A 27,776-nucleotide genomic window follows, 5' to 3' on the forward strand; every position below is an offset into this window, starting at 1 on the left:
CACACATTCTAGGCACACAGACACCATGTCTGCAAACTTGGATACTTTACCCACACCCTGTGTATACGGAGACACAATGCACGCACAGGGCACATGCCCCGCACACACACCCTCACACAGACTCATGCCCTCACCGCTCTAGACACGCTCACGAACCACGCATCCCCATGAGGCTCCCTCGCTGCAGTCTCTCGGGGCCCCCCCAGGTCTCCATCCCCTCCTCCCCCAGCGGGGAGCCCCCCTCCATCTTCAAACTCTCGGCCCTTCTCTGCCAGAGCCAATCAGCGGCGTCGGAGCCTCGGATTGGCTGGCGCCGTTCCCCGGGCGACGGGGCGCGGCCCGGGCTTCCCTGCTACCCTGTCGGTCTGGCTGAGCCTAGCAGAGCCGCGGCGGGAGCTGAGCCCTGGGTCCAGGCTGGGAGGCGGCTGCGGCAGCGGCGGCGGCCCCTCCACCCTCTCTCTTCCCCCGGCCCATCCCGGCCCCTCTCCCGCTCCGCCGCGGCCAGCCGCCGCCCCGCCCGACGCGTCCTGGTTCTGGTCCCGGTCCGATCCGGTCCTGGACTAGCGGAACCCGACCGGGAGCCATGGGCTGCGGGAACTCCACAGCCACCAGCGCCAGCGCGGCCCGAGGTGAGGCGAGACAAGGAGGGACTCGACAGGCGGGGAAACTGAGGCCCGGGCACCGGGAGGGAGCGCGGCATCCAAGGTCATCCGGTTCCCCGGGCAGCACCGGGGCGGGGATTCGAACCGAAACCAGAGAGCCGGCTCTGCCTGGTCCTCCCCGTGTGACCTTGGGCCAGTCACTCCCCTGCCCTGGGGCGATCCGGGATGGACTTGGAGGTCTCTGGCTTTCGGTCGCTCCGTTTCCTCCTCGGGCAAAGGAGGGAGTTAGACTGGTCTCTGTGGTCCCTTTCCCCCTTAGAGCTGTGTCTCCCACCCCGTCTCACTTTACCCATCTGTCCAGCTCTGTCTAGGACCCTCTGGTTCGCCTATTCCAAGTCCAAAGCTCTATTCAATGCACCATTTTGTTTTTGGGGATGAAAAGATGATGCGGGTGACAGGGGCAACCATCCCCTCTCCTTTGACTTCCGGAGGGGCAACGCTGTTTCTGGAAAGAGATGGAGCTGCGTTTCAGGGGCAGCTGGGTTCATGGGGGGGTGTGTGGGGGGGTGGTGTCTGCTTTCAATGAAAGTATGGATTGGGAGGCGGAGGCACAGGTTTGAGACGAAGCCCTGTGCCTGGGCTGCCTTCTGCCTGCGTGATCCTGGACAAGTTACTTCTGGTAAGGTCGGGTCTGATGATTTCAGAGTGGAACGGTGCCTTTAGAAACCACAGCACTTTGTACATAGCAGGCACATCATAAGTGTTTATTTGTATGTGAGGTTATTTCCCTGGTCTTCCCCTTATTTTTCACAGGGGGAAACTGAGGCCCATAGAGAACAAGTGATTTGCATACATTCATCCAGGTAATAAAATAAGAAGACAAGCCAGGCACCAGACTTCAAATTCCAACTCTCACAATGCTCTGTGGCCTCAAGTTTCCCCATCTGGAAAACAAGGGGATAGAATCAGTTACTTCTAGCTTGCCTTTCAACTGGAAATCTGTGATATATGGCCATTCCCAAGAGGGAAGAGGAAGGCTTGGTGTCTGCAATTGGAGACTGAGAATTTCCATGTAATCTGAAAACCCTTCTGGAGAAAGCAGTACCTTCTCGATCCTCCTTCCCACTCCTCCTCATTCCCCCCAAACATTCTTGCAGAGTCCTGTGTTTCTCACACCCAATAGCAGAACCTTATCTACTTTGATGCTGACACTGGAAAAGTACAGAAGAACCCGGGATGATTTTGGCAGATGAAAGGTGGGTAGGGTTAGGGGAAAGCAGAAGATAAAAAAATGACTTGTCAGTATTCCTGATACCTGTAAAGATAAGTCTCTTATTGAATTGGGGTGAGAAGTGCTGGTGGTTGGGAGATCAGACTTTATGGAAAAGATAATTAAGGAAGTAGGGAAAATGCGTGGGGTTCTGATTAAGAAAGAAGGTGTGAAATATTAGGGTTTTATTGGGATGTAAACAAGGTGTGACAGAGCTTTTAAAAAATTAACAGGGACCAGCTGTTAATATTTTTTTTTATTTAAAACACATCACTGACAATTCTCTTTTTAACACTTGTTTTGGTGAGCAGAAGTCTCTCTCAGTCCTCAGGGCCAGCCAGCTCATGTACCAAGTGACCTCTCCTCAATTCTATCCTTTCCCCATCTAGCCTTTTATGATTTCTGATAGGCAAGGTCTGCTTTGGGAGGTATCTACCCATCTGACCTATTTGACGACTGTTCTTATTTCATTTCATCCAGATACACTAAATGCCGTATCATAACCCTTCCAGGATATGCAAACAGCTGCCTGCCCCTGAAGCATTCCATTGGTGGCTACTTGAGAGCTCTGCCATGATTTTGTGACCTTGGGCAAGTCACTTATTTTAATTCACTCTAAAGAGTTCAAGATACAGTTAAAAACTTTGATCCTTATTTTTTAGGGTCTTTAATAGGATGAACTTGGGCGTTTTGCCAGTTAATTGGAAAAAAATATTCCTTGTTGATGTCAATGACTACACATCTTGGTTCCAACTTGGTAAGAAAGAAAGATTTTGGATCCTTTTTAGTCAGGATCCAGAACCTACAGGAAATTCTACTCTTAGAGAAGTAGTTGAACCGAGATGTTAATATTTATAAACTGATATAACAGCATCTCTGTGATAACTTTTATCTACCCATTGATAAGAATCTTAATTCCATCTCACTGCCTGTTAAATTTCCAGCCTTGTGGCTTTCAGGAAGACATAGGGGAGTGGCTATCCTAGGATTATATAACAGTTCGAATGATTAACTCAGAGCATGGTGCTGAGGAGACCCCATTTGATCTCTAAAGAGGCCTGTTAGCTGTATGAAAAAAAAATTTGTTCCGGGGCCTCAGACTACACCCCTAATGCTGGCTAGCTTTCTCACACTTGCATGCCCTTGGCCACCAGGGGAACTGGGTGGAAAAGTATGGATGACTCAGTATAAACTCATCTTACTACACTTCACTTTAATAAAACCAAAAATTTTAAAAATATTCATGGAGGTGATTTGCATTATAAAAAGACAAGCTACTAGTTTCCATTAAAAATAGATCCAAAGCAATGTATTTAAGTGATTTCTTTTAGATGATTAATTAGTATACTGACTTGGCAAAAAAGCTCCCATTATGGTTTTATTACTGGAAATGACATGCAAGATGATGGGTCAGTCTGCTTTGCTTTTCTATCTGACTTGCAGCTGAAACCTTCTTTATATTTCTTTTCTCCCTATCAGAATATGAACTCCTTGAGAGCAGAGACTTTTTTCACTTTTCTCTTTGTATCTCCAGATTTTAGCATAGTGCCACACACATAATAAGTCCTTAAGAAAGCGTCATTCATTGGAATAGGGAGAGAATACATTTATAGATGTGTGGTAGGAGCTACTTTGAGTATCAGTCAAAAATGATGATATTATTTGTGAATAACATCAATGGAAACAGCCAATGGGAAACGGATTTGAGTTATATAAAAATGTGGTTTGCAGAACTTTTCAAAAACCTACCTTCTAGGATGTGAAGGGAAGCACATTTTTATTAGGACAAAAATTCAGAGTATCAGTCCTGTTGGTGAGTGGGTCATCAGCTTCAGTTGCTCATGAAGGACAATGCACGTAAAAGCACACTTTTTCCTTCCCTAATTTTCAAGCTGCCAGAAATGACTTTCTATCCAAAGAAGAAGCTAGGGAGTCCAGTCTGTGTAACATGAAGTGAAAAACACAGTGAGCGGAGAGTTATTGCACCGCCTCTTTGATGAATCTGCCCTTGCATCTGAGAAGTCACTTCCCAAACATTTCCCTGCTTGAGAATCCAGCTGGCTGACTGGCTTCGGGGTTTGTTCATTGTTGCTTTGATGTTGTCTGTTGGCTAGTGGTAGGGAATCTGTTTCCAGAAAGGAAATGGGCCACGATGAGAAAAATAAGATAAAAAAAAAAGAAAAAGCACAATCTAGAAATATGGATGTTCTCCTCGCTTGAAAGTTTTATCACAAATACCAAGTAAAGTTTTAGCTAAGTGTTGATGTGCTGTTACTTTGAGGCCACAAAAGTACATGAAGCAAATTAAATAATTAATCTTATCCAGTTGGTAAAGCAGTTGGACTGGAGACAGAAAGAACTGAGTTCAAATTCTACCTCGGCCACTTACCAGCTGTGTGACCCTGGGCAAGTCACTTAACTACTGTGTATCTCAGTGTGCTCAACCGTAAAATGGTGATAATAATAGCAGATGATAACAGTACCTCCCTCCAAGGATTGTTGTACCACATGAAATAATATTTGTAAACCTGTTAGCACAGTACCTGGCACATAGTAGGTGCTTAATAAATACTTGCTCCCCTCCTCTGCCCACTGAATTAAAAAAAAAATAAAAACAACCTTTAAAAAGTCTTACATTGCCCTAAAACCAGATGGTTTGAGATTTATAGTTATATGTCTATATCTATATCTGAGGTGTTCTGGAAATCTCTACACTTAATTTTCAAACACTTCTAAGTACAGGAGTGTGCATCATTATGATGATCATCAAAACCAACATTTCTTTAGTGCTTTATGGCTTACAAAATGCTTTGAATATATTAGCTCTTTCAATTCTTACAGTGACTCTGGGAGGTAGGCACTACTATTATTGCCATTTTACAGAGGAAGAAACTGAGGCAGGGAGTGATTAAGCATCACCTACTGCATCTTGGACCATTGCCAGTTGTCTGGACTTTCGTCTTGCCACTGGGCTCTCATGACTCTGGAGGAGAGTGAGGTTGACCGTTGTTCCAAGCTCTGCCTCACATAAATCCAATTCACATCTAAGTCAGGACATTGTTCGTTGTGATGTCATTGGTTGTCTCAGAGAACAAAGTACAGACAATGACAACTGCTAAGTGTCAGAGTTAGGATTAGAACTCAGCTCTTCCTGCCTCCAAATTTCATGTTCTATTCACTGGCATCCATTAATATTCTCCTATATTAAATTTAGAAGCAGGGATCTTTTTAAAAAATAAATTTTATCTTTAAGTGACTTGTTTTTATTTTCAGAAACATCTCTTAAAAAAAAAAAGTATTCACAAAGTTTTAAAATGTCTCCTAAATGTAGATGAACCAGAAATCTTCCTTGCAGGTCCTAGACATGACTTGACCTAAGTAATCCTGGACAGATTTTCATCCTCTTCCTGTCTCTCCCAGCTTATGTCACTATTTTTTAGTCAGTTGAAGCAGATTTGTTTTGACCTTATAGTCCTATTCCACTTTCAAAATGAAGAATAAATAGCATTTATGCATTGTTGATCCTGGATACCATACACCCTACAGAAACGAAGATACAATACATACTCAAGAAAAGAGTCAACACTCCAAAGAAAAGTGACCTGAACAATCCAGGAAGTAAATAATCACTGCTTCTGTCATTAAGAGTTCACCATCATTGGCCAAGATGAAGTTGTCCCTAAAAAGTATTTCTGTGAGTTTGTTATTACTTTACACTTGTTTACTGAACATCTGTGTACTAGGCACTACATGGGGACAGGGGAGGGAAAGAAATTGAAATAGGATGGATTTGCAATTAGAAGATCTGAGGTTATCTTAGTGACCCCTAGGACACCAGGCTTACTGCAGATTCTCTGGGCCTTAGCTCCTGGCAAATGAAGGGGCTGGACTCATTTCTAAGGGTTCTTCAAGTTCTAAAAGCCTAAGATCCAATTTCCTGTCTAGAGGAGTCAATGGTTTAGTTAGGGAGAATAAAATCAAAGTGAGAAAGTAATATGTTAATCAAAGCAAAATAGCTTAGTATAAATTGAGTGTGGAGGAAGGCACTGTGCTGAATGTTTTACAAATATCTCATCTGATCCTCTCAACAACCCTGGGAGGGAGGTGCTGTTATGATCTCCACTTAACAGTTGAGGAAACTGAGGCAGACAGAGGTGAAGTGACTTGCCCAGGGTCACACACAGCTGCTAAGTGTCTGAAGCTGAATTTGAACTCAGGAAGTAAAGAAGCTCATGTAACCTCAGGCTTGGGCATCTCCATGCTTTAGAAACCTCTCTTCTCTATTTCCACTGCTATCACCTAGCTATGTATAAGCACCAAAGGACTGGCACATATATCTGAGGGACCTGAATGGTGTAAATTGGAGAAGCTTTTTCAAAGGAGCTGAGTTTTCAACCTAGGTAGAATTGAGAGCCACTATAGGCACATGCATTAAAACAAGATGAAAACACTTTCTCAATGCTTTAGGACATTATCACTTTCTGGAGCTAGGGTTCCCTGAACCTAGAAATGTATTGTGAAGGCTTGGTATCTTTATAGAATATATTTTCTTTTTAGTGACTTTTGAAAACCTAGTAAATTAGTCTGACCTTTCCTTTGCTTTATCTATAAAAATGTCTTGATTAAAGGATCAATTTAAAAATCATTACATCTGAGAGAAGAATTACACCTGCGCTCTCTCTCTCTCTCTCTGTCTCTCTCTCAACCCTACATATTGGACTCCTGCTATCCAACTGGGCAATCGGGGGCCTTTCCATCCAGTCACATTCCTTTAGGCTATGACTACTGTAACACCATGTCAGCATCTTAATGGCAAAATGACATCCAAAGTCTAGATGTTTTCAAATATCTGGATGGCTGACTTGGTTCATGTCAATACGGCTCATTTCTATGAGGGTTGTAATGGAGCTATTACAAAAGCATTCTGCCCATGATTTTTGGATTGATTGATTAGCTATGGTAATGCAGCTGGCAACTGTGTAATCCATTTTTGTGAAGGCTTGTGGTCAGAATATTTCCGTGATGATTCTGCTGTTATCTGTGTACAAATAGTTTAAAGAGGAGTTTTGGCAAGTAATCCTTATAAGTCTTCACAGTCATCTAGACCAACAATCCAGTCTTTGAAGTAGCTGGGTTTGGTTTCAGACATGAATGGTATCAATTTGGCTATCTACAAACCTAAATTAACTGCATATTGTTGGCAAACTCTCTCCTTAGGTTCATGTCTAGCTTAAGGTCACATCTATGGCTCTCGGAATCCAACTGTCCAAATTTGCATTTATTTATCTGTGTTTCTGCTGCCTCCTCCCTCTCCTCCCATGTAAACTTCTTGAGGGAAGGGACTGTTTTGTTTTTGCACATCACATGCCTAAACTGGATCGATAATTCATCCGGGATTTATGGAGTGCCTAATATGTGTTCAGAACTGTTAGCCATTGCCAGAGACAGACACTTTGGTCCTCTGCCCACAGAGGACTTATAATTGGAGAGATAAGACAAACATGATTCAACAGTAAACAAAATAATCAAGAATTAAATGAATTGAAGCAAAGTGAAGTGAGAAGAACCAAGAGATCATTGTGCACAATAATAGCTATAATGATGATCAACTGTGAAAGATTTAGCTACTCTGATTAATACAATATTCCAAGGCAATTCCAAAGAACTCATGATGAAAAAAATGCTATTTGCCTCCAGAGAGAGAGATGATGAGGGCAAGCTGAAGTCTATGTGTATACACATGTATTTACTTTATCTCCCGACCGTGATGCGGCTAACGTGGAGATGTTCTGCGATCCCACACGTATGACCGATATCTTTTTGCTTGCCCTCTCAGTGGGTGGGGGAGGGGATAGAAGGGAGGAAGAAGAGCCTAGAATTCAAAATTTAAGAACAAACGTTAGAAGTAAATAACAAACATACTAAAAGAAGCAGGAAAACTAACCGGAGTGTTAAACAAGGTTCAGGTCTGCCGGCTGGCCCAGGGGCCCCCAGCTCCTAGGGAGCCTTCTGCAGAAAGATGAAAGCGGTACCAGGGGGTTCCGATGAAGGCCGAAGGGAAGGAAAGTGAGAGGAGATCTGGGCAGCTGGACCAAGGTGATTCACTGACTGAAGACGGGGGATCTGGCTTTTGGAGAATGGTAGCGAGTTTGAGTCTGGAGTGATCTGACTGAACAAACGTTTCCATACAAGGGACATTTGCACCTCTAGGTGCAGGGCATCTCCTCCCCTCCTCCCCTGAGGTGATGGGGAGGCATTTTCCCGAGTGAAGGTGGCTGGGCAGCCTCCGTGGATGCTAGCTGGCTGGGCGCCTCAGCACAGGCAAGCAGGCTGTGGATCTGTGGATCTGTGGACCTGAGTGGGCTCAGCTCGCTGCCATCCATTTCTCTCATCTCTTTTAACAGAGTTCACAGAACACCGCTGGTTACGGCTGAACAATTCAATCATGTGAAAGGCCATTTTAATAGAATATGCTCCCAGTTTTGGGCTTGACATCCCCATCTCACCGTGGAGGAGTCATCTCTCTGCGCGGTTTATATCTATATACACATGAAGCCAGCGTTATCTTTGGCTGCAAGCTGTTTGACCTTTATTTGAATTTGTTTAGCATAGTAAAAACACAGCATCTAAACAAGGACAATTCTGAACAAAGGTCATTATACAGATAGATCTTAGGCATGTAAGCCCTTTTCCCCTCTAAAGTATTTGAAGAAATTACTCAGAAATCTATATTTTTAATGGCCTGTTGAAAAACAAACATTGGACTGAATAAGATCATGTCCTTTACTTTTACTTGCTATTCTGAGATTTAATAGCATAGCTTATGGAATACAGGACTTCTAGTTGCAATAACAAACTTGAGGTTAAAAAGGATTCTGTCATTTTTCTAGCTATCTTTATAGAGATCACAGAGGCATCTTTTCTTCTTATTGTTCCTATAGTTTCTTCGTATATTTTCTTCTTACAATTTCTGAAACAAAGGGAAAAAAGTTTCCTCCCACTTTTTATCATTTCCCATAAAATACTAATAGCTATAGGTATTTCATATTATATTTATATATTTCTATTATATAGGTATTATTTATGTTGGAAGAAGGATGCTCAGGGTAGGTCTCAAGTATTTTTCAATCCCAGATAAGTACCTTGCAGAGAGAAGGTAGCTGTCACCTGCCAGTTTTGGAAAAGAATTTCTTTAAAAAAAAATCTGGTTTGGTAATTAATTTTTCCATGAAGGCTCTCAGTAAAATATTATTTAAATTGGATACCCCTGACAAAGTGCAGTGATTAAAAGAAACCTTTTATGGTCAGTCTTACTTAATGTAAAAGTGTCTGACTACTTCATTCTTTTAAAGGAGAAGAAATGTTTCCATAACATTAGTACTATTTCATCATTCATCTAGGAACAGATTATACTTTGATAATTTTGTGAAAACAAAAAATATTTGAAAGAAAATTAGCCACCATGATTCCCTTCCTCTTGTAAAATTATAATACAGACTGATTAGGTCACAAAGAAACATCTGCCTATAAGAAATAAGATGTAGCATGCATCCATTATAATGTTAAAAATGCTGCTGTAACTAATTAGGTGCTTTCCAGCTGGCGTGTCTTAATGTCTCCCAAGAGATTTACATGTAGGACCCTGAAATGTAGAGTGTATTCCATTAGGTTTGATTTTGAAAAATGCTAATTATGCCTCATATTGCTTTGTAGAAGGAAACTTTTTGGGAGAGGAAAATTGGTTTGTTAAATGTTGTTTTATCCAGAGTGGTTGGGAAATGCGGTACTTGGGGTTAATTGGTATTCTGATGAACTGATTATTATATATAACTATGGGTTTTAAAAGAATTAGAATATAATAAAACACTCATCACTAAAATTGTAATGTGTAGTATAATGTTGGGAAAAATAGATGCTCAATAAATATATGCTGAATCAAATGGAATGTAATTTAATTTTTGATGATTTAAGGAGCACTTTAGTATCCCCCTAGGTTAGAGATTCTTAATCTGGACTCCCAAGGAGTCCAGGGATAGATTTCAGTGGGTCCATATATTCGAATGCGAGAATGTTTTAGCTTTTTTTTCATCAACCTCTAATTGAAATTTAGAATTTCCATCAATATTTAAAAAATTCTTCTGAGAATGGTTTCATAGGTTTCAATACACCACTAATGGGTTCCGTGGCATAAAAAACTATTAAGAATCTCTGACCTAGATTATCATTAGGAACATGAATAATTGTATAACATCTGGAAAGTAATTTGGTTATTTGAGCTTTCTCTTTTTTCAGATGTTTTTATGATTTGAGTTTACCATATTTTTTTTTGAAAAGAAAAAATGCTTGCAGCTTTGGGTCTCATGTGCCATGAATATTGTTCTAGAAAGAGATTGCCTTCTCAGCTCAGTCAGAAATTCTTTGAATTTTGAGAAGGTGACCAAGCAGCATGGTGGGTTGAATTTCACTCAGTAGCACAGACATGCCTTTCTCATACAGAGGGGACTTGGATTTTGGGGAAAATTCTTGGCTCAATGTCAAAATATAAAAAAACTTAATATCGAATCAACATCAAAAATCAATCAAAATGTCATGTAAGTTGAGAATATAATTTTTAGTAACCTTCAAGATGCAAAATTGTAAACAGGAGGAGATTCAGTGATACATGCATACCTCTTCTGTGGTATGAATTGGTACCTCATTCTGAGGTATGAAAACCCCACTGGGACTTGCTTGACATGAGGTCATGTAGCTCGACAGATCCAAATTCTAAAATCAAATATGAAAAGAAGACAGGCAAAGAACAGAGAGATAAACAGATAAGTGACTGAGCTGTTGGCTTGGCAGAGAGGGAGATAATAAGGTAAAGGCCTTGCCTGAAGGTGAGTAGATAGCAGGGGAGACTCAGGATGCTACTTGGCCTAGGAGAAAAGAGAAAGATCTGAAGACATATTGTCAGAGAGAAAGGGGGCCACCTGGCTTCTGATCTAGCTACCAAAAAAGAGAGTGGAAGTCCTGTGGGATTCTTTTTCTTGTATCTTTTCCTGGCTTTTGGTTTAGTAAGGCATGTGTCAGCGAGCTCAACAAAAATTACTTTCTCTCCTTAGTTCCTTCTGAGTACTGGAGGCAAAAGCATATCTTCTGCAATATGAGTTCTGAGCTCAATTGGATAGTAATGGTGGGTTCTGTACCTTTTTAAGGAAAGGATTGTTTTGGAATCAAGAATGCCCTTCCCTGTTGGCAACACAAAGTCCCACTGGGCCATAACTTTGCCTTTTTCTAATAACTGTTGTTCTGACATGCAGTGAGGAGAGAGGAAAACTCATTATGTCCCCCATGCCAGTGTCTAAAAAATGCCAAGATATTAATTGAAAATTATGATGTTGGGAAACTCTTAACAGCAGACAACACATTCACATCTTTGAGATGCAATGTTAAACCAATGTTAAGATAATGTGAAGTGATTGAAGAAATATGTTTTTGAAAAATCTGGTTTGGTAGTTCTTCTATGAGGACTTTCAGTAAAATATTGTTTGAACTGGATATTCCTGACAAAGTGCAATGACAAAGATGCCTTTTGTAGTTAGTTTTACTCAGTACAAAAGTGCCTTTTAAAAGGAAAATAAATATTTGTTAACACTGAGGTTCAGAACTATTTCATCACTCAGCTAGTAACAAATAACATATTGGTAATTTTGTGAAAATTAAAAATATTTGAAAGAAAATTTGCCACCATGATTCTTTTCTTTTAAAATTATAATATAGTAGACCAATTAGGTCCCAGAGAAACATCCGTCCATAAGAACATCTGCCCCAGTGATGCTAAGCAATGTAATTGTCTGAAATCACTCACTTTCAGGTCAAAATGTACTTTCTGTTACTTTGATTCCTTACTATACTTCTATTTCTATTTTACATATTAGTGTTAATATAAGTGGAAAATATATAATGTGGAGATTTGAAAATAGGCTATATCCTTAAATAAGCTCTTTCTGAAAGAAAAAAGAAATGATCAGTATATACTAAAAAATAGCAACGATTACAGGCCACAGTCAGGTTTTCTCCAACGCAAGTCTGGTTTATAAATAAATAAATATAATATTAGTCATAATTATTCTTTATGACATGAAACCATTCTATAGTACATGGTGCCTTAAGGAAGCATGACATGAAATATACCAAAATTATTTCTGAAAATCCATCAATTTCCTGATCTACGGAAACTCCACTTTTAAGATCCAATGATTGTCTACGAGTCATCAGAAACCAGTCAAAACTAAATCCAGATTTGGATTTTATTTATAACTTTTTATTTTCCTTTTCTCAAATATTAATAGCTATTAGATTACATTATTGTCTACTGTAATATAATTTTAATGCAGGATTGGGTCTTAATTTTTAAACTAAGCAGTAGGTTAATGCTAATACTATTGTCTTTTTCACATTTTAGGTCCTGCTGGAGCTGTTAAAGATGCGTGAGTAATTACAATTTTGCATTACTGCACTTTGTTTTATGAAAATCACACTGATTAGAAGCTAAGTGTATGTCAGCATTAGTGGAAAGGCTAATCTGCAACCAACCTTCCTTTCTCTACTGGACACGTGTAGAAATTATTTCTTTGGTTTATGGATATACTTTACTTACGTTTTGCAGAACAGCTTGTCATTGTTTGTGATTCACATTTTTAGACTCAGACTTGAGTCCAAATTTAATCAGAAAGGGCTCTCTCTCTTCTGAAAGTCAAATATGTCAGGCTCTCCTTTTATCCTAATTTGGGTAGAACTCCTGCATTAGCAAATAGAAATGGCTCCTCAAGGGATAATAACACCTCTAACCTTGTTGTATTTCAGCAAGTAGAAAAGTCTAAACCTTATTGTCAACCACTAGTTATGAGCCATCTGAGAGATGATGGAATGAATTGCTCATCAAATGTGGGTTGAAATAGTGATGTGAATAGTTAAAGGGTTTTTTCATAGAAGTTTAATTATAACCATTGTTGGGTCAAATCCTCGACAGTAAGCTTCCTACTTGTAGGGTATTAGACTCACAGAATTTTAGTATTCTAAGGTGCCTCAGAGGTCTCATAGTCTAATCAACAGAAATACCCTTCTATGGTGTTCCTGACAAGTTATGGGTTAGACTTGAAGTTTGTTGAGGATTCTTTGAATGTCAAGTTTCCAGGGTCAAGTTAAATGGCACTAACTCCCTGCTTCCCAAGGCAGCCTGTTCCCCTTTGGAAAAACTCTCAATCATTTACAGATTGATCCCACACCTATCTCTCTGCTGCTCTTACTCCATGTACCATTTTTTTTTTTTTTTGTCCTCCAAGGACGAGAAGAACAAATCTAAACTCTCTTTCAAATGATAAAGCTCCAAATAGGTGAAGGCTTCTGTTCTGCAGTCTCACCATAACTAGCTTCTCCAGTTCATCCTCATGTAGCCTGGTTGGCAGTTCCTTCAGCATTCTGCTTTGCCCCACTTTGGACCCATTTGAATTTATTGGCACTCTTCCTAAAATGGGGCTCTAGAATTGGACACACTCACTGAGATGAGGTCTGATCAAGGCAGAATACAACAATGCTGTGGCTTCTCTCTTCCTGGATGCTATGGAGCTATCAATACAGCTTAAGTTGACTGCTATTTTGTTGACAGCTATTAAGTTGACTGTTATTTTGGCTGTCATGTCACTTTGTTGGTTCATTGGACTTGAAGCCTATCAAAGGCTGTGTGGACCTTTTTTCATGAGAGCCAATGAATGGCAGTGGCTCCCAAGCACCACCTTATACTTCTGAATTTGACCGTTCTGAATGAGACGGCCCAGATCTATGATTTCATGATAAGGAACTCCTCATGAGGAAACTCCTTCAACTGGTGTACATCTTACTGTTGTTGTTCAGTCATTTTCAGTCCTGTCCCATTCTTCATGACCCATCTGTGGTTTTCTTGGCAGAGATGTTGGAGTGGTTTGCTATTTCCTTCTTTGTTGTTTAATAGACAAGCAAACAGAGGCAAACAAGATGAAGCAACTTGCCCAGGGTCACCCATTTTAGGTAGTGTCTGAGGCCAGACTGGAACTCAAGGAGTCTTCCTGCTTCCAAGCCCAGTGCTCTACTGCTAACCTGCAGTTACCTGGGGGCATTGAGAGATTAAGTGCCTGTCTTAAGGTCTCACAGCCATAATGTGTTAGAAGTGAGACTTGAACAGAGAGGTTCCTGATGCTCTATGTCCACTGTGCCATTCTACATAATCACCAGCTCTTATGATGGAATGATCACGCATTATTAAGACCACATTTGTGACTTATTCTATATTTGGAGCAAAAGTCTAAGGATATGGTGCTGTTTTCCTAAATTTAGAGCAGGATAAATAACCTTAGCTTCTTCTTTTTTAAGATACCTTTCAAGATAACATTTCAAAATCTATTTAATAACAGACAGAATTTGCTTCCCTGATTATAATAATTTTCAATTCCAAATAAAGCATTTTCATCAGATTTTTATGTGGAAAATGGGACAGTGTGATGGAGGGAACAGTGAATTTGAAATCCTTGGCTGACATACTGCTTCTATTACCTATGTCTTATATTATTCAGCCTTTTTTTGGGTCTGGTTTTTATCAAATGAAAATTTTAAATGTGTGTGTAGGCATTCATGAATATTGTTCAGTAGCTGGGTTGCGTCTGACTCTTCATGACTCTGTGGACCATAGCACACCAACACTGTCCATCAGACTTTCTTGACAAAGATACTGGAGTAGTCTGCCCTTTCCTTCTTTAGTGGATCACCTTTCGTCAGAGTTCTCCACTATGACTTCTCTGTCTTGGGTAACCCTGAATGGCACAGCTCAGAGTTTCATTGGGCTATATATGCCCCTCACCATAACAAGGCAACGATCCAGGAGGGGGTATATGCATATGTGTGTGTATGTATAAGTACACAAACATACACTTATATATGCACACATACATATATGTATATATACACATTGTATATGTACATGCACATATATAATATGTGTTTATATATAAAGTGCTTTGCAAACCTTAAACTTACCATATCAGTGTCAGCTATTTTTTTAATCTATTGTAAAATGAAAGAGATGTACTTTCTTGTCTCTACAATCCCTTCTAGCTTGAAAATTATGATCCCATAGTTTTTATAATACAATCTAGAATTTTGCCAGGAATGAAGCCAAACTCAGTTTGAAAATTCAGCCCTCTAACCTTTTTCAAAAACCAGAACAGCATTTACTCATGCCCAGCCATGTGGTACCTCTTCTGTCCTACACACTTCCTTGAAAAGCAGAACAGAGACTCAGGGATCATTTCTGTCTGTTCCCTCCATACTTTGGGATGTAGTTTGTTTGGATATGGTGCCTTGATTGAGTTCATTATGGAGGCCATCAGCCCATGTGAACCTAGGTACAGTACATTGCAATAGAGCACCATTTAAAAAGCTTGGTCTCCTGCTGCCAAATTTGCACTAATAAGCAAAATCCCATTGATTTTAAATAGAAAATCAGTAGGGTGAAATGATAAGGAGTGAAATTTATATCCTACTCATACCCCAACATAAAAGGGAGAAGGTGATTTCCTGTTTCCTCTTTCTCTGAAAGAGATTCCCAATCAAAGACATTGATCACTTTTGAGGAAGTTTTGTAAGCAGGATCAGTTTTTCCCAGAAGTCTTGATACCATTCAATAACTTCTAATCCTATTCTCAACTGGGCAGGCCTCCACATATCCTTCACCTTTCTCTACATATAGTATAAGTGATCCTTTCATAAGGAAAATATAGTAAATCCAGTTTTTGTTTTTTTCTGCTCACAGTATACATTAAAGGATTCTTACTAAAGCCTTTTTCTTCGTTTTGTTTAAAGTAAGATTCACAAAACTGTATTACAACTGAACAGATGCCATGAAGGGAAGTCAGGCCATGGGAAGAGGGAATCTGAGAAACTGAAAAGAGTTTTTAATGCTCATTTTAATAGTTAAACAGACTGCCACCAAATAGAAAAAAGTACAAATTTCTTATTGGTCACCAGAAGTAAGGAGCTTCAAGTGTAGCTGCAGTGCAATGGTATAGATCATGTAACATTTAGTTCACAGAACTCAGATTCCTAACTACCTCCATCTTCTCCCTCCTCCAGGGAGTTCTTCAGGGGTTGCCTAATTTCTGGTCTCCATTCCTCCATGGCAGGTTGCAAGGAGTCTCCTCTACTTGCTAGGTGGTAGTGAAGTGGGAAACTGAGCTTTGGGTCTCCAGCCTCTAGGACTGAAAGAAGTTGGGAGTATCCCCAGAGCCAAACATCATGGATATAGGCTCTCCTCTAATCAGTTCATTAAAGAATCAAGATGAAAGAACCAGGAAACCAGTTATAATGAGAAGGAGGAGGTGGAAGAGAACAGACAAGTATGGAGTACTTTATGGTTTACAAAGCACTTGCCATAAATGATCTCCTTTGATCATCACCATGAACCTGGAAGGAAGGTCCTGCAGGTTTTAGATCTCTCTTTTATAGTTGTTCGGTTATGTCCAATTCTTTGTGAACCTCTTTGGGGTTTTTGTGGCAAAGATCCTGGAGTGGTTTGCCATTTCCTTCCCCATCCCATTTTACAGATGAAGCAACTGAGGTAAACAGGGTGAAGTGACTTGCCCAGAGTCACACAGTTACTAAGTGTCTGAGGCCAGATTTGAATTCAGGAAGATGAGCCTTCCTGATTTCAGGCCTGGTACTCTATCCACTGGCCAGTCTATCTACTGTATCCACAAGGTACAATGATCCCTCTTTTACAGATGCAAAAAAAGGCAGAGGGAGGTTATTTGCCCAGAGTTACCACCTGGTGTTTAAGGTTAAGTTTGAACCCAAGTCTTCCTGAATCCAAGTTGAGAACTATATACCAAAGGAAGGGAACTGAGGATGTGAGTTAAATCATAAAGCAGTTAATGGGGAAAAAAGAAAACTAAGATCAGAAACACTGGGTGTATCTACATAAAACGTCTAGTCCATTCCGACAGAAACTGTCCTAATATTTTGTGTATATGATGCCAGACCTAAGTATTGAGTGAGTTTTTTGACTAGTCTTATGTAGCAAAAAATAGAAAAATGTGTTGTCCATTTGCTTCTTATGCCCTTTTTGCCTACCCTGTTAGAATACAAGCTCCCTGAGGACAGGGCAGCTCAGCCCCCTAAATGCTTCATAAATACTTGTTTATTCATTGATTAAAAAGGTCTCTATAGGTCAAATGGAATTATATAGCTAGTATCTTAGTGATTTCTTTATTAAGTTTGTTATATAAGAAATTATAAAGAGGTTTCAGAGAAAGTCTGGGGAAACAGAGCAAAGTGAGTAAAGCAGTTTATATGTTGTCTGTCAAGAAAAACAACTTTGAAAGACTTAAGAACTCCGATCAATGTAATGACCAACCATGGTTCCAGAAGACTGATGATGAAGGCTGCTCCCCACCTCCTGACAGAGAGGCAGCAGACTCAAGATGTGGTAAGACACATCCATTTTTAGACATGGCCAATGTGGGAATTTGTTTCACTTGACTGTGCCTATTTGTTATAAAGATTTTGTTTAACATTTTTTTCTTTTGGTTTGATGGAGGAAGGAGTTAGGAATAGAGTTGTCGAGGAAGAAAGGAAGGAAGGAAGGAAAGAAAGGAAAAAAGATAAAAATCAGAAAAGAGGGTTGTTTGAAGTATTTTTAAAAAATGAGCGCAAGATGACAGAACAAAGGCCAGAAGGAATTGCTGACAAGCAGGGACTGAAGAAGGTGACTGGGGATTAATTTTTTTCTCGGGAGAATGGGAAGAGCCAGATTTCTAAGACTGTGTGTAATGCTAATGAGATTAAAGATCTTCCCCACCCATGAATGGGCCTGCCAATTAAGGGAAGTTTGATTAGGGGAGATTCGTAGGAAGGCCCATACTTTTTGTTAATGAGGCACTAGTTTTCAAGGGCTGTGATGACCTCTGGCTCTGAAAAGTGTATATATACTCTGAAGTGAGATTTTGTTTTGGGGCTTAGTTTTTGGAAGAAGGTTTGTGTGCCAGATGAGACTCTAAGAAGCTGCTAAGCAGCCTCCACCCCCCCAATCCCCGCTTTGAATATCCAGATGTTGGTACTTCTCTCTCTGGTAACTATGTATGTATGGTCAGACAGTTATCTGTCTGTTGATTTGTGATGTATGTATTGCTTATGGTCAGGCAGCTGGGAGCCCTGTCTGTTGATCTTTATTTCTCTGTATTTTCTCTGAAGTTCAGGGTACTAACTTTTTCCCCTGAACTAAGTGAATGATATACATATGCTTGATTAAAGTGATTGTTGACCCCTCAAAAGTTGTCTTTCCTTTTAGAAATGCAGATCTAAGAACCTGTGATAGCAGGCCCTCCTGTCAGGGTGTTTGATTTTACACTGTGAGAAGATGGAAGGACTACGAGGGGAAATGGTCTAATATGAAGGGCAGTTTGGTAATGATACAAGGGGTTTCTAAAAGACCTAACCAAAGGAAGGGGATAGCTCAGAAAGACAGTGACTTGAGAGGAACAGGGCTGAGAAATAAGGAATCAGAATGATTTGCAGAACAAAGGACTTTCTGCTTAGACAACCTATAGTTTGAATTGAGAAGAAGAGAAGTTTGGTTTTGAGGGATTATAGATTGTCACCTTCTTCCCAATACCCAGGGCAGCTGTGCCCTAGACTCCAGAGAGAACATTGGTTTTATTTTCTTGGCAGTAGGGTTGGGAGAACAGCGCTGGGCCGGCCTAGGAGGTCTGGCTTTGGTCTGGTGGTCACGAGTCCTGATGGTCAGGGACCAATCCCGAAGGCTGGAAGGCCAGGAGCCTGGTGTCTGAGTTTTATGGTTAGGATCCCAGGGACTTCTTTATTAAATTTGTTATGTTTATATATCAAAATAAGATCATGCTCTTTGGCAGCACTGAAAACATGGAAACAACCCTGCTGCTGCAGCCTGCTCTGCCTCTTAGATCATCACTAGTGAGAAGAGGTCTGCAATTAGGCCAGCTCCCTTGATGCCAAAGGGAAAGGGCTGGGGGAGGGGAACAAGCACTTATTAAGAGCCTACTATGTGCCAGGCACTATGTTAGTGTTTTACAAATGTTATCTCATCAAATCCTCAGAACAATCCTGTAAGTTAAAAGATAGAAAATAAATCATCCATTAACTACAGAATAGTTTTGGAATAAAAAACAAAGTTTGGTCAATAAAGAGAAATATAAGGATAATTGTAGACTAAGCAAATCGAATTAGATGACAATAGAATCCTGCCATTCCAGAGCTGCAAGGGAGGTCAGAGGTCATTAATCCTTTACCCAGAGTAAAATCCTGTCCATGTAACCCCCAGCAAGTAGTCATGAAGTCTCTGCTTGAAGACCTACATGGATGGGTATCTCAGTATAACCAAAGGCTTCCCGTTCTAATTTTGTATGGCTGCATTATCTTGCCTTAAAATGAGTCAATTATTCCTCCCTGTAATTTCTTAATTAGCCCAACTCTTGGTCCTCTGAGACCAAGCAAAGCAAATAGAATCTCCAGGGACAGTCCAGTAGTGGGTAGACTAGAGCTCTCAGTTCCTTTCCCATCTCCACCCCATGAAATTACTTTGTTTCTACTTATAATGTAAGCTCCTTGAGGGCAGGGTCTGTTGGATTTTTGTCTTTGAATACCCAAAGCCTAGTACAGTGACTAGAGCATGGTAAACCCTTAATACATGCTTATTAGTCAATCAGTCCTGTGTATCTTGTATGTGTACATAGGAGCTGTTTCCTCTTTTCTTAAGATCCTTAGCATGTAGCACAGTACCTGGCACAAATAGGTACTTAATAAAGGCTTGTGGATTGTGTATCCATGCATCCATATGCTTATAGGTAAGACAGTTCCCTTGGGAAACAAAAGCATGCACCTACCTCCTCTTCTATGGATGTCCCTTCCAACTCTAAGATTCTAGGATAGGGGATGAGCACTGGACTTGTGATTTCATTTATATAGCATGACTGGGAAATAAACATTATAGAGGATCATATTGATATCCACTTGCCCTCATCCTCTCCCACTACCCTTTGATCACTAACTTTTTCAGCTTAAAAATGTCATAGGAAAGCTTGAAGGATATTGAGCTACTTGAAATGGTTTCTGATATCAGGTTTAGCCACTCTGTGGAGCTGTGAGAAACAAACATATAATACAGACATGTGCGGTATGTCTGTCTTTCTATGTATATGTCTCTGCATACAGATACATAGTAAATGTGGCTATGCCAGGACCCCAGGGAAGCCTGTCCCCATGGACAGATCGATATTGTAAATCAGGACAGGAGACTTTGTTTTATTATTTTACTGCTCCTGTCTAGCTGATATATTAGCTGTCTAGCTAATATATTAAGCTGGATTTGTGGTCATAATGGTTCTAATGGCCCTTGGGCTCTGTTGCCAAGAGCCTGCCCCAGCAAGCTGCTTTGTCTCTTATAGGTGCTGGTGGGTGAGTGTGGGGGTTGGGGGATCAGTAACTCTAGTGGGAAGAAGGTTGGTGGCCTAAGGCTTGGTTCTGAATAAGGGGGGGAGACACTTGTCTTGCCTTGAGCTTTGGCCAGAGCACCTCTCCTCACTAACCCCCTCCTGTGTCCAAAATCACCTAAATTGAGTTTAGTCTCCCAATTAAATCAGGCTTCTAGCTAGAGACTCACCAGAGGCCAGTAGAGTCACGTTGCCTGGGAGAAAACCTGTTTGCAGGCCGGGATATTGCACAGTCACCCCTTGGGGATTAATTTTAAGAGATGGATTTACCGTTTTTTTTACTTTGCCTGAATGCTTTTATCTTTCAAAGCATGCTTTGATTCTCTTGGGAAGTGCTGTGGTGGAGGGCCCCAAGCCCAAGCCCCAAACAACAGCAGAGGAAACACAAGCCTTGGTTAGGACCACAAGGAAGCTGTGGTGACTGAAATGAGAGCTGATGACTTTGGCTAAGGTTTCCTTTCTCATGCAGCCTATTAAAGGTAAATGTACTTGTTGATAAGGTGAAAACCCAGAGCAGATGAAGTGATTCCCAGAGCGAAGGTGCCCAGGAATTATGAGAGCTGGATTTTATAAGCAGGCCGACATTAAATAAACTGAAAACAAAGGCAGTGCTCTAGGAAGGGAAGGGGAGCCCATAAATGGGCTGATTACAGATATTCATGGTCCAGATGGAGAATGAAGCACTTTTCAGGGGATAAACAGAGGAGGTGGACAGCTGACATTCAGTGTACAGTAGGTGCTTATTTGTTGTTGGGTTTGTCCTTCATCCTTGAAGAGAACCATGACACCAAGATGAAGACATGACTTGCAGGTGACTTTGATTAGAGTGAGGGAGGGCTGTGCAAGGTCACCAACCTCACTTTCTCCTCCGGAGTCATCTGGGTCCAGTGGCCTGATATTCATCATTAGAGATTGATGGATAAGAAATGATGTGGATGGAAGTGAAACTAATACAATTTACAGAATTTACCTCAATGTGTCTAGTAGTAGTGTCTAATAGTAGATTCAAATTATGGGCATTTTCTTCATTATTACAATTATATTTAATCTTCAGCTAAGCCCAAATAATTAATCAGTATGTTTTAATAAATTCTGGTAAGATTGCCTGGGCAAGACTAGCTTTTTTTCCCTTCTACTTTTTCAAACCAAAGTCAGTTTGATATTATTAGGTTGCTTTATGCTTAAGGATATCGTATCATCACTGGGACCTAAAGCAATTCAGTTAGTTTCAATTGAATTTTACAAATTTTTTCCAGTATCTACCATGTACAGGCCAGTGGGCCCAGGTACTTTGGGAGTCACAATGATGGATAAGACATGATCCCAACTTTCAAGGTCCTCATGGTTTAGTAGGAGACCTAAGTTAGAAACACAAATAATTAGGACCCAATGGAAAGGGAAAGTTATCTATGAAGGTAAATAAAGTTCTGTAGAAGGGGAAATTACTTTTGACTGGAAAAAATGAAGGAAAGCCAATTCATGGAGTATGTCACTTTGGGGCTAGGCTTTAATGTATGGATAGGGTTTTGACAAGTGGAGACTGGGAAGAAGAGGGCATTTTAACTGAAGGAAATGCTGTAAGCCAAGGCAAAAAGGCAGGAAAATGGCTAGTAACAATCCATGTTGACAGTATTAGGGGTGAATATAGTCAGTCAGTGGGAAATAAAATTGCAAGGTGCATTTTGGCCAGATTGTGGAGGTACTTATTTGAATGCTTTACAGGGACCATATATACATCCATCATATATATATATACACACACACACACATATATATTTGTATGTGTGTATATATGTATATACAAATATATACATACATACATACACATGTATGTAGATAGATGGATAGATAGATATAGGACTTTATCCTATAAATGTTTGGGAGTCTTTGAAATAGTTTGATCAGGGTATTGATAGGCTCAGACTTGTGCCTCATACCTTATTTGGGGGAGTGTTGTAAAAAGGAATTATAGTGAGATGGAAGTGTTTTTCCCTTATACATTCTATAACATTATCTGATAAGAACATAGGGATTGTGTAGTGAGTGAACCTAGGGAATGCAGATATTGGCTCTGAGTGGGTGAGAAAAGCTTGTTGACTTACTAACTAGTTCTCAGGAGCTCATCTAGGTATGAAACAGAAACTTAGAGATAGAGGGGGAAGGTTTCCAAAGCTTGGAGAAGCCCAAACCTAAGGTTACTTGGGCTTCTTAACTTCATAAATTCAGCTTCAGACACATACCAGCTGTGTGATCTTGGGCAAGTCACTTAATCTCAATTTGATTCAGTTTCCTCATCTGTAAAATGGGGATAATAATAACACCTACCTCCCAAAGCTGTTGGGAGGATCAAATGAGATGATAATTGGAAAGCACTTAGCACCCTGCCTGGCACATAGTAGGCACTATATAAATGTTAGCTGCTATGATCATTGCTGATGTGTTTGCAAGAATAATGTATGACAGTTCTGACACAGTGGGCTTCTGCCAGACCTCTTGCTGTTCATCACTCATTCTTGAATAAGACCAATGATATCAGGAGGGTGATGTCTTGACTTGTAAGTTAACTGGATTTAAGTGAGGCAGGGCTGTGCTAAGTCATCATCCTCACTCTTTCCTCTAGGGTCACTGGAATAAGACATAGGTTAGGATGACTAGTGATGACTCCAGATGTGGTGGGAGACCCTGACCTTTTTAAGCTAAGGTCTTTCCCACGTCTCAGTTTGACTGAGGCAACACCCATTCAGTGCTTAAAAGGCAGGTAAGAATTCAGGCAAAAGATGGCTTAGTTTGACTTTACAAAAGAATCAGTTTGGAAGCAGAAGACCGTCAGACTTTTCGGCCAGAACAGAAACAACTGCTATTTACACTCACTCTGAGCCATCAGAACCCAAACAATGAGCTGCCAGACCTCTACTGACTAACCTTAATTCTTTACTGTCTAGCCCAAGTCACCTTAGATGCATGACTGAGGCCAAAGTTATATTTTCTCCCTCCCTGTCCCTCCCATAATACTTTATAAGTGAAAAAAGTATCAGTGATTTGGCAGGCCATTCATAATAGCATTCATTTGCCTTTGTATCTCTGGTACTAAGCCCAACGGAGAGACAAATGATGGCCTTATGTAAGCTGGCAAACCTTACCAGCAATGACTTGCATACGAGAAGGGTAAACAAACAAAAAGAAATCCCTGCTTGAGCCCTTTCCTGATTTCCCCCTCTGGCTCTAGCTTCGGATGGTTCTCTGCCAAAACTGCTGTTCAGCCGTTTTTCAGTGTGTCTGACTCTTCGTGACCCTTTGTGGGATTTTCTTGGCAAAGACACCGGTGTGGTCTGCCAGTTCCTTCTGGAGCTCATTTTACAGATGAGGAAATTGAAGAAAAACAGGGTTAAGTGACTTGCCCAGGGTCACACAGCTAGTCAGTGTCTGAGGCTGGATTGAATGCACAAAGATGAGTCATCCTGACCCTAGGCCTGGCATTCTATTTACTTTACCACCTAACTGCCACAGATTATCTTGTATTTGTCATCTCTGTGTATGCATGTGTAAATCTATTTACTTATACACACATACATATGTGTATATGTTTATTACATATATACGCATATATGTACATTTATATATGCATGTATGCATGTATGTAATACGCACAAATCAATATATCTTAGATGTGTATATGTTGTCTCTCCCCTCCTCCCATATAATAGAAGGTCCTTGAGGGCAGGTACTGTCTTTATTTCCCTGCTTCCTAGTATGAAGCCATACAGTGGGCATTTAATAAACACATTGATTGGTTGGTCAAAGCTGTTTTCTAGGAAATATGATTGAGAAAAAAGGTGAGCCCCATATATAGTGTGAATGAAGAACAACAAAGGGGTGGATGTGGACTGGATAGTGGGAGGGGTGGATGGGTCACTGTGTGCCAGAAGTCATTGGCCTGCCCTGAGGGTGAGGTCCCTGGCTGGACTTTGGCCCCAGACTTGTCTCCCTCTTTTATCTTTTTGTCCCCACCCCCTCTACCAATAGCCTTGCTTAGCATCCCAGGTGACCTAGGCTGGACCTCTCTGGGGCTGGGGCCACTGGGCATTTTGGTCCCCAGAAAGTGGGTATTCCTGAGCTCTAAATTCTTGATCTGGAATTTTTTTTTTTGTATCATTTTAACCCAACACTAGTTGTTCCCCCATTTTTCAGTCTTGTCCAAATCTTTGTGAGTCTATTTGGGGTTCTTTTGGCAGAGATATTAGAGTGGGTTGCCATTTCCTTCTCCAAGTCATTTTACAGATGAGGAAACTGAAGCAAACAGGGTTAAGTGACTTGCCCAGCATCACACAGCTAGTCAGTGTCTGAGGCCAGACTTGAACTCAGGAAGATGAGTCTTTCTACAGGCCCACGTAACTATTCCCAGGCCCAACCCTCCCACTCTGCCTCTGATTCTGACTCTAACTCTCAGACTCTAACGCTATTAATAAAGTTGGTTTTATTGTATTTGGTATTCATTGGTATCCATTGCATTCTAACCCCTGGAGCTTGAACCAGCAGACTGGTCTGGAATAAACATATTTACTGTACAGTTGTTGTATTTGGTATTCGTGGTACCAATAAACATTTAGTTATACGTGGATAGAACATGGGACTTGAAGTCAGGAAAATTTGTGTTCAAATCCTGCCTCAGATACTTACTAGCTGGGTGACCCTGCAAAAGTCTCTTAACCTCCATCTGTATCAGGTTCCTCACCTGTAAGATGGGTATGAGGATAGCATCTACCTAGCAGGGTTGTTATGAGGATCAAATGAGATAGCATTTGTAAAACACTCTGTATACCTTAAAGTGCTACGTAAAGACTTGCTATTATTATTAAAAGTCTTAGAGAAAATCCTTTGGTGTGTTAGGTGGATTTTCTGTGGACTTTGGCAAGAATCTCCCTGAGTAAGAAGGCAGAGATAGGCTGTGATTTTTTGTTGGAGGGTGTAGCCCCAACCAAGGATTGGCAGGTGCACTGAAGTTGGCCAAAGAGAGGTCTGAAGGCTTGGTCATCTTGTAAATGCTAAATAGGTCACTGCAGATGGAGCTGGTCACTTAAAATGGGGAGCACAAATGCTTTTAGTCCCCAGGATGTTAAGAAAATTGTTGTCTTAATTCTTTTCCCTTAGGTTTCAGGGTAGTAGTGGTGGACGACGGGGCAAGGTGAGGATTTGTTGTTCAGTCGTTTCAGTCAAGTTCAACTCTTTGTGATCCCATCTGGAATTTTCTTGGCAAAGATGCTGGAGTGATTTGTCCTTTCCTTCTTCAGCTCATTTTACAGATGAGGAAACTGAGGCAGACAGGGTGAAGTGACTTGCCCAAGGCGGGGATGGAGCTTCATTAATGGAAAGGAGCTGAGCTCTTCTGGAAGCTGTACAGTAATCTTGACTCTGTCATTAGCTGAGCAGATTAAATAGTAGACCAGGGGGAGAGGGGGGGAACATGATGGCAAACAGATACCAAATGAGAGAAAAAGAGGAACCCTGGCAAAATTTATGAAATGCAATTTCTGTCCAAAACTCATCTGTCATTCAGGACTTCCAAAAGAACCTCACTGTACCCTCAGTCAGCCGTTAGGGACGGAACACAGGGAAGCAGCCAAGTAGCAAGTTGTTGCTCCTCTTGATAGGCATGGCCAATGTCATTATCACAGATTCAGAACTCCACTCTAAAATCAATTTTAATTAAGAGTAGTCAACAGCAGTCCTTTAAACCATATCGATTGGCACAGCACCATTTTCTAACACTTGAACACTTTTTGAGGTGAAAAAAGATCTTTGTTCATGGTCAGATATACACAGTAGGCAATTGGATAGAGCACTGATGATGACCTGGTGAGTTTAGGCTGTCTGTACAATCAGTCTACACAAATTAGACTACATATAGGATTCCCAAAAGTTTCAGTGCAGTTTTAAGCTATTAAAGCTTAACTATATGTAATTATATATCTGGAGACAGGGACTAATTCGGGGAGCTAATTAAAAGGGATCTGTCATTCAGCTGTTTCAATTGTCTGGCTCTTCATGACCCCATTTGGTGTTTTCTTGGCAAAGGTACTGGAGTGGTTTTCTATTTCCTTCTCTAATTCATTTTACAGGTGAGGAAACTGAGGTAAACAGGGAGAAGCGATTTGCCCAGGGTCTGAGGTCAGATTTGAACTCAGAAAGATGAGTGAGTCTTCCTGACTCCAGGCCTGGTGCTCTATTCACTATGGCGCCACCTAGCTGCCAACTAACAGGGATAGCAGGTTAAATGAAAACCTAGCAATACTACTGGATAAATATACTTTACTTTAGATAATTAAGTTTTATCTTTATCTAGTGACTTCTGCTCTCTAGTTACCAGGGAAGGAACAAAGAACAAACTCGTGTAGAGGTTCTCAAAGTGCACTCCTGGGATCTAGCATTCTACGGGAGACACAGACAGATAGACAGACAGACAGACACACAGACACACACAGACACACACACAGACACACACACACAGACACAGCCACAGCCACAGCCACAGAGAGAGATCTGATTTACTAGACAGCACCAGCTTTGGGACTTGCTTCAAGGGTAACCAGGGTATAAAAATCCCCTCTTTGTAATTTCACAGACATAGACCTCCGAGAGAGAAAAGGAGATCTCCTGATACAGCTTGCTCCATGGAAAAAAGAGAATAGTTTATTTCATTGGTTTCAAACTCAAATAGAAAAAGGGCCAGGCCAGTTGGTTTCAAAATTCCATGTTATCTCTGTTTTATTGTATTTTTATTCATTTTGTTAAATATCTCCCAATTACATTTTAATCTGGTTGGAGCTGCATTCATTGCACCTATGTCTCTGGACTGTGTGTTTGACTCCTCTGGTTTATTACCCAGCACCTTAATGTGTACGTCCAGTTGAGGAGGAAATTACTTATTTTGTAGACTCTGGAGTATGTTAACTTTCAGGGAGCATCTAAATGTTAGGATGGTAACATGAATACGTGGGTTGTATTTAGGACCAAGTAATAAATAAGGTTTCATCAGAATATAAAAGGGTCATTTTGATGGTGGTCCCAAGTTTAGCTCCCTCCTGAGATAAGTTGATGGGCTATTTCAGCGCTTTATGAATCTTGTGGGCTCCTGTGAGTACTTTGAATTCTATGTGTTTTCTGTGGGGTGAAGTAAAGGTTGTCCTATACTAGGTATGCATTTGGTACACTAAATGCTTGTACGGGAGCTGGGCATCCTATTATCTGCAATCGTGGCAGCTGATGCAGACTATACCTTTAGTGTGCTAGGAGATGTTCTGGAGCAACCAGAAGGCAATAAACCAAAGAGAGAAAATGACTCTTTGGGATCAAGACCAGGCCCAGCCCATGTGA

General features: G+C 40.8%; 1 protein-coding gene across 1 annotated transcript in view; it reads left to right on the top strand.

The window, feature by feature from the left end:
* Nucleotides 1-354: 354 nt before the first annotated feature.
* The window catches only part of C3H12orf75 (chromosome 3 C12orf75 homolog), a 35,794-nt gene continuing 8,372 nt past the window's right edge, over nucleotides 355-27,776 (top strand). The window contains exons 1-2 of the mRNA XM_072655810.1: nucleotides 355-629; nucleotides 12,320-12,344. Coding sequence (XP_072511911.1) covers nucleotides 584-629; nucleotides 12,320-12,344 — 71 coding nt within the window. The 5' untranslated portion in view covers nucleotides 355-583. The remainder of the gene's footprint in view (nucleotides 630-12,319; nucleotides 12,345-27,776) is intronic.

Source organism: Notamacropus eugenii, chromosome 3 (genome assembly GCF_028372415.1).
Source record: "Notamacropus eugenii isolate mMacEug1 chromosome 3, mMacEug1.pri_v2, whole genome shotgun sequence".
NCBI lineage: Eukaryota > Metazoa > Chordata > Mammalia > Diprotodontia > Macropodidae > Notamacropus > Notamacropus eugenii.